This window comes from Gopherus flavomarginatus, chromosome 25, assembly GCF_025201925.1.
Source record: "Gopherus flavomarginatus isolate rGopFla2 chromosome 25, rGopFla2.mat.asm, whole genome shotgun sequence".
In the NCBI taxonomy this organism is placed as follows: domain Eukaryota; kingdom Metazoa; phylum Chordata; order Testudines; family Testudinidae; genus Gopherus; species Gopherus flavomarginatus.
In genome coordinates this window covers 9,651,177-9,658,744 of record NC_066641.1, presented here as the reverse complement: position 1 = coordinate 9,658,744, position 7,568 = coordinate 9,651,177, and the positions used below count along the sequence as shown (strand labels likewise).

The 7,568-nt window shown below is 46.0% G+C and overlaps 1 protein-coding gene across 1 annotated transcript; it reads right to left on the bottom strand.

Moving 5' to 3' along the window:
- Positions 1–2,658: 2,658 nt before the first annotated feature.
- On the bottom strand, positions 2,659–7,265 carry LOC127040483 (pro-glucagon-like). The gene is made up of 5 exons (XM_050934683.1): positions 7,177–7,265; positions 6,367–6,513; positions 5,907–6,038; positions 4,290–4,382; positions 2,659–2,732 (listed from the first exon to the last, which is right to left on the bottom strand). The coding sequence occupies exons 1-5, from the start codon at positions 7,248–7,250 to the stop codon at positions 2,723–2,725; spliced, it is 456 nt and encodes a 151-aa protein (XP_050790640.1). The 5' UTR covers positions 7,251–7,265; the 3' UTR covers positions 2,659–2,722.
- Positions 7,266–7,568: the final 303 nt, after the last annotated feature.

Genomic DNA, 7,568 nt, shown 5'->3' with positions numbered 1-7,568 from the left:
ACCAATATAGCGGTGTCGGCAAAACTATGTAGCATAGACCTGGCCTCAGCTGAGTTACACCATGGATAAATTTAGTTAGCCCTGCCATAGTAAAGTGAGCTTGGTAAAGTGTGTTCCTTTTATAAGCCCCCCCTCTAGTGGTGAGCCAATCAAACTAGACTCCTGAAACGTTTCGGGTGTGAATTCAGCAATGCTTGGGTTAAGTGCTTTGCTGGATCAGGGCCTAGAACCATTGCAGGCAAGAGCTTTTATTCTGCAATGAATTCTAACACAGGATTTATTTTGCAGTGGACTTTTGGTCTCAGCACTGCCAAGCCCTATTGGGATAATAATAAATATGAGTGTGTGAGAGGATCCAAGAGTGTGAACAGGCAAGGTTGTCTTGTAGTTAAGACATAAGTCAGAGCATAGGCAAGATCTGGGTTCTGTTTCAGACTCTGCCCTAGACCAGGGTAGGCAACCTATGGCACATGTGCCAAAGGCAGCACACAAGCTGATTTTCAGTAGCACTCACAGTGCCCAGGTCCTGGCCACCGGTCCAGGGGGCTTTGCATTTTCATTTAATTTTAAATGAAGCTTCTTAAACATTTTAAAAACCTTATTTACTTTACATACAACAATAGTTTAGTTCTATATTATAGATTTATAGAAAGAGACCTTCTAAATACGTTAAAATGTATTAGTGGCACGTGAAACCTTAAATTAGAATGAATAAATGAAGACGCGGCACACCACTTCTGAAAGGTTTCAGAGTAGCAGCCGTGTTAGTCTGTATCCGCAAAAAAGAACAGGAGTACTTGTGGCACTGCAGGGTATGTCCAGACTACCCGCTGGATTGGCGGTTAGCAATTGATCTAGATGCACTATATTGATCCCCGAATGCGCTCCTGTCGACTCCGGAACTCCACCAGGGCGAGCGGCGGAAGCGGAGTCGATGGGGGAGCTGTGACCGTCGATCCTGCACCATGAGGATGGGAGGTAAGTGAATCTAAGATACGTCGACTTCAGCTACGCTATTCCCGTAGCTGAAGTCGACGTATCTTATATCGACCCCCCACCCCCAGTGTAGACCAGGCCTTAGAGACTAACAAATTTATTTGAGCATAAGCTTTTGTGGGCTTACAGCCCACTTCATTGGATGCATAGATTGGAACATACAGCAAGAAGATATATATATACACAGAGAACATGAAACAATGGTGAGTATTACTATACACACTATAAGGAGTGTGATCAGTTAAGGCGAGCTATTATCCTGCTGATAATAGCTGATCGCTCTCCTTATAGTGTGTATAGTAACACCCATTGTTTCATGTTCTCGGTGTATATATATTTCTTCCTACTGTATTTTCCACTGCATGCATCTGATGAAGTGGGCTGTAGCCCATGAAAGCTTATGCTCAAAGAAATTGGTTAGTCTCTAAGGTGCCAGAAGCACTCTTGTTCTTTTTTCACTTCTGAAAGGTTGCTGACCCCTGCCCTAGATCACTCTATGCCTGTAGCAGGCCATTTATGAACAGGTTTTTAGTAAAGGTCCAGTGCCCACAGTCAGGGCTTGACTTGCAGAAGAGTTCAGCCTGCTGAGCACTTCCAAAAATCAGGCCCTTATTCAGGTGCCTAAATGAGAGCTGGGTCTTTAAAAACCTGGAGTTTAACCAGTCTGTGTCACAATTTGCTCATCTGTAAAATGAGGATAAAATTAAGAAATGTTCCTAAAGTGCTTAGAGATCCTAGGGCACAGTGTTGTGTTCTTTTACTATCTCCCAGTAAAGGGCATGCCTGCCCTGTGACGTCCCCTTCTGGCCAAGTGTGGCTCTGCAGCACCTTTCTTGCCTCAGTTTCTCCACAAGTTAGGGTTTCCCCATTAGAATTACACCAGGATGATCCATGCTGATGATCAAACTGGGTTTCTTTACTGGGACAAAGTCACCTGCTCACTCCCATAGACAGGAGGATTTGCCTTGCTCTAAACCCCAATGTCCAGAGACAATAGTGGTCTCTCCTTGTCCTTTCGATTTCTCCAGTTCAACAACCCCACACTTCCTTGAACCATCTTAAATCAATGCTTAGACATCCCACTGCCTCCTCACCAGGTGCTCTCTCATCAGGCTTTCCCTCTGGAGATAATCATCTTCTCTAGGCATGGTCTGCACCCTGACACCTTTCCACAGATGGTGTCTTTTCAGGGCTTTCTTTCTGGAGACGAGCTTCTTCTTTAGCACAGGACTCTGGGTGTCTCTTACTAGATTCACCTTCTTCCTTTTCTCCTCCTTGTTTTTGTGTCTCCTCCCTATATAAGGCCCAGGGGCCATCCCTTAGACCCAATTGGGCAGAAGGTAATCAATCTCTGGTACCCAGGACCTCACTCACTCTTAAAGGGACCACTGGTAGGGTTGCCAATGTTGCTTGGATGTATTCCTGGAGGTTTCATCACATGACATAATCTTTAATTCAAGATTAATCTTTACTTCCTGGAGACTCCAGGTCAATCCTGGAGGGTTGGCAATCCTCCCAGTCACCCTGTCATATTTCCATTCATTAAAAAAAAAAAATCATCTCAGTCTCATTTCAGTTTCAGACTACCTTCTTTATTGTTTACAGTAGCAAAGAGCACAATATGCACAGAGGGGGAATGTTGAGCTAAGTGGCTACAAAATCCTCCTTCATTCTTAACACGTCCGTTGTTAGAGTGCATAGACAGCTCCTCTGGAGAGTCTTGGGGCTACTGAGTCCTGGGAAAAGAGATAATTGGGAGAAGGAACAATGTTATGCGTTGCTATATTCAAGCCAGGCTGGATCAGATCCAAAATCTGTCCACTACAGTGGCCAGCAGCAGATCTTCAGAGGAAGGTGCAAGAACCCCACAGTAGGCAGATATGTGATAATCTGTCCCCCACCCTCCAGGTCTCATCCTGGTCTCTAAATAGAGATCAGCTTAAACCCTGATGCACAAGGCTTAATATCCCTTCTGAAAACTGTCATAATTAATTATGACATTGGTGCACATACTTGATATCCATCTAAGTGTCCAATTCGTCTTTGAATCTTCTTAAATTCCTGGCCTCAGCACCTTCCTCGGACAGTGAGTTCCACCATTTAATCATACATTGTGTGACAACATATTTCCTTCAATCAGTTTTTATTTCCCACCTTTTAATTTAATTAAGTGCCCTCTTGTTCTTGTGTTATGAGACTGTGAGAACAGAAATTCCTGATCTTCCCTCTCTAGACCAGTGGTTCTCAAAGCCGGTCTGCCGCTTGTCCAGGGAAAGCCCCTGGTGGGCCAGGCCAGTTTGTTTACTTGCCGTATCTGCAGGTTCGGCCGATCGCAGCTCCCACTGGCCGTGGTTTGCAGTTCCAGGCCAATGGGGTCTGCGGGAAGGGTGGCAAGCACATCCTTCAGTCTGCGCCACTTTAAAAGACTGTGATTTTTGAAAAAGAGACAGCTAAGGTGGGACATGACAGAGGCCTACAAAATCATGAATAGGATGGAGAAAGTGAATAGAGGAGTGTTATTTACTCCCTCACATAACACAAGAACTGGGCTCACCCAATGAAATTAGTGGGCAGCACATTTAAAGCAAACAAAAGGATGTAATCCTTCACATAATACGCAGTTAACCTGTGGACCTCCTTGCCAGGGGATTTTGTGAAGGCCAAAAGTATAACTGGGTTCAAAAAAAAAGATTTAAATAAGTTTATAGAGCATAGGTCCCTCGATGGCTATTAGCTAAGGTGTTCAGGGCTGCAATCCTATGCTCTGGGTGTCCTCCTAGGCCTCTGACCGTCAGATGCTGAGATTGGACAACAGGGGATGGATCACTTGATAATTGCCCTGGTCTGTTCATTCCCTCTGAAACCTCTGGCATTAGCCACTGTGAGAAGACAGGATACTGGGCTTGATGGACCATTGGTGTGATCCAGTCTGACTGTTCTCATGTATGTTATGTTATTATTAAGGTGGAATGAAGACATTATTCCTGAGCTGTGCCTAGGGTGACCAGACAAGAAGTGTGAAAAATCAGGACAGGGGGTGGGGGGCAATAGGAGCCTATACAAGAAAAAGACCCAAAAATTGGGACTGTCCCTATAAAATCGGGACATCTGGTCACCCTAGCTGTGCCAGCACCGCTAATGATCTGGCCTGAACATTATCTGAAGAAATCTAACGTCTGTCACCAAAGCAGCCCAGCACCTTTATGCAGCTATTTGTACAGTGGGACGGAGGGGAGATGGGAACTGAAGCGAAGCATTAAAAAAAAACAGGACTAGGAAGAACAGCCACTCACGTCGATCTACAGAGATCAGCAGACATCAGCCACGCCAATAGCTCCTGGCTCAGAACGTCTTTTGGGGGATCAGATTCTTTGGGAGCAGTAAGACTGCAACAAATGTAAATCAGAGGAACAGAGATAATCCAGTTTCATTTGATAATGATCCACGAATACAAATCTCCCCCCAAGACCGTCACCTTTGTGTTTTCCTTCTCTTACAAATATAGTCACTCACTTTAATGCTATTGGAAGATGTTTGATTGCCAGCTCTGGAGACTGGAGTCCTACACTGGACAGAGACAGGATGGGGCATTGGCAGAGCAAGCTTGCTTCACTCTGCCCCCTGCCAATATTCCTTCTCTGCTTCAAAGTCTTGTCTTCACTAGAAAATTTGCTCATGCAATTCAGGTTGCCCAGCAGAGAGGTTTGAAGGTGAGAATTTTTGCAAAGGTAGCAATGCCAATGTCAAAGAGAACTTGCTTTGCCAGACTGCTGGACAGATTGGACAGTGATTAGCTTATCAGAGGGTAACGCCGAGGGAATTTCATTCTGCAAATAAATTAGAGTTGGACCCAGATCAACCCCGTGGATCGGAATGGGAAAGTTTAGAGCTCGATTCAAATTTTGCAGCTCAGGGTCTTGTCTAAATTCATCTGCTGTCTGGATCTAACTGCTCAAGGACTCCCCAGTGAGGGGCACGCATTTCCCTCCTCTCTGTACCTCACAGTGCTCTGTATTATCCTTTACTAAATGTATCACTCCACACTCTTTCCCTCTGAAACCACAACATGGCTTTCCCTCCATCTTCCCCCTGCGTTGAGGAACCTCCCAAATAAATCTCTGCCTCCTGATCCGGACCAAAAACTAGGTAATCCTGCATGGATCCAGTCTCGTCCCTCTAGATGCCGCTTGGAGTCCTGGTTATTGCAGCAGGCAAGACAAACTCCCTTAGGTCATTTGCTTCTTAACAGAAACCCTCATGCTGCTGTCTGAGCATCCCAGCAAAACCATAAGCAGTGACAGGCAGTTTAAATTAAAGGGTATTTTGGTCTTAATAACCGGGCTCTCTTGTACAAAATAAAAGCTTCAGTGAGGAAGGCAGAATGAAGAGGACCTCTCAATGGCTGGGGGGCATTCCTGCTGACTAACCAGGAAAGAAATGTGAGTGACTTAACCCCCTTTCCGACATGACAAACCCTTCAGAGGGAGTTGTTAATGTGGCATTGATTGTCCGTCGGCTGAGCTCACTCCTCTTTGCAGTTCTGGGGTGCATGGTGACCAGTGTGTTTGTGGGTGAGGGGTATTCTACAAACTCTCTGACACCCCCACGCCTGTTCCTAAACTTCTGCCATGCATAAAAGTGAGGGCCATGAATGGAATAAATTGACAGTTGCATTTGGAATTCACCAGGGATACACTTTGTTTTCCAACAGAATTTGTTGTTGTGAGTCATGTTGCTACCAGTGTTCTGATCAAAGATTGGAAATGCCAAGTTTCAGCTATCTCTAATTCTTAGCAAAGCTTTGGAATCTGAAAGTGTTCCTTCAAATCACTTGGCCACTGGGGATCCCGTCCTGCCATGGGGATACTATTTCACAAGCAAATAGCTCTCCAGTCACAGAACTAACTCACCTCTGTTTTCTTTTATTTTTTAGAAGCCAGACAAAAAAGTCCTGAGCCCCTTGGGAGGCCAGCTCCAAACCTTGACCACTGACAGCTGACAGCTGGGGTTCTGCTTCCCTCTTGGATGGATCAATGGCGTTACTGGAAAGGCTAAATTAAAAGAGGACTTTACCTTGGGATTCCACCAGAGTGTGCTAACATGCTTCCCTTGTGTGATTTCTGACCCCCTCTCCCTCCCCATGCCATCTATCAGCAGCACTGGAGGCCAAGGGGAAAACCTCAGATAGCAGAGGGGAGACTTGCTGTGCTGTGTCACCCCCCATGGAACAGAAACATTTCCTGGAGTTCAAGCACTTGCATCATTGCTGCTGTCATGCAAGAAAAATATTCCGGGCTCTGCACTCTCCATACGCCTCAGTGTGGCCGACGACAGCCTGAAATTTGGACAACGGCAACACTAAAGACTCACTCGCTTTTCTTCTCTCTTCTAGCCAACAGCCACTCCACAAAGTTCTTCTTGAGCATGTTATCCATGGTCCGGCTGTAATCGCTGGCCAGGATGGCCTCGGAGTAGCGACGCTGTATGGCTCTGGCACCGAGACTCTTTGGGTTGGCACTGAGAATGCAGAAGATGCACGGAGTGAGTCATGGCCGGGCAGAGAGAAAACGTTGCAAAGGCCCCCTTGCTTCTAGCTCAAGGCGAATGCCCTATTTAAGGATGGTGGTTAGTGACATTTCATGACCAGCTGCAATCTCTCTAATGCCATGATGGCCCCCAGGGCCTGCCCAACTTAATGAAGTACACCAGGGCCGGATCCTCCTTTCCCAGCTTTCCATTCCATCCCCTAGGATACAAGTAACTCCTGTTGATTTCAGTGCGAATCACTTGTGTTCTATGGAGGAGCGAGTTTACAGTGGGGGGAGGAGTTATATCATATGTCCATTTGGTATAATTGCCTGTGGCTTCAACAGCTTCAAAACATGAGAGCCTTCCAAGCCTGTCACCCCTGAGGAATTAGCCAGCCTCGTTTATTTCTAGCTCGTTTGCACGAGAAGTTTGCAGCTGGGGACTCAGGAGTTCATGGCTCCCACCCCTGTGCTCAGGGCCCTTGGCTGACAAATCTCCCTCATACCTGATCATCTCTAAAAGCAACTCTTCCTCTCCGCTCACCTCTCAGTGCTCTGAGATACACCACATGAAATCCAGCTAAGGATCTGACCCAGTGCCCAGTGAAATCACTGGGAGGTCTAAAGTGCACAGAAAATGTTCGTGGCTTACCTGAAGTCATTCTCCTCTGTCAGAACAAGGCTCAGAGAGACCGTGAGCAGAGCAAGAACTTTCAAGGACATCATTTTCCTGGCTTGTTTCTCTGAAGGAAGACGGAAAGCACTGGCAATACAGATGACCAACAAGGCCAGACGACCAAGTGATCTGCTAACAGGAAAGCAAGCTGAGGGAGACGTGTGTAATTTGTGTGTGTGACTGTAATGCATGAATCCGACGCCTCTGCTTAGAACAGCCTCTTCTCTCCTAAACACAAAGCGACTTCCACACACACACCATTCCCAAAACCATTCCCTGCCACTTTACATTTTTATATTGGAATCATCAATACATGGACACTGTAAATTCCTTGAGGCAAGGGCCTAGTCTACTCTTAACATTTAGAT

Coding starts and splice junctions, on each gene's coding strand:
- LOC127040483 (XM_050934683.1), bottom strand. CDS start 7,250: ATGATGTCCTTGAAAGTTCTTGCTCTGCTCACGGTCTCTCTGAGCCTT. Junction 6,039..6,366: donor AGAAGAGAGAAGAAAAGCGA/GTGAGTCTTTAG, acceptor TAGCCTTTCCAG/TAACGCCATTGATCCATCCA. Junction 4,383..5,906: donor AAAAATAAAAGAAAACAGAG/GTGAGTTAGTTC, acceptor CATTTGTTGCAG/TCTTACTGCTCCCAAAGAAT.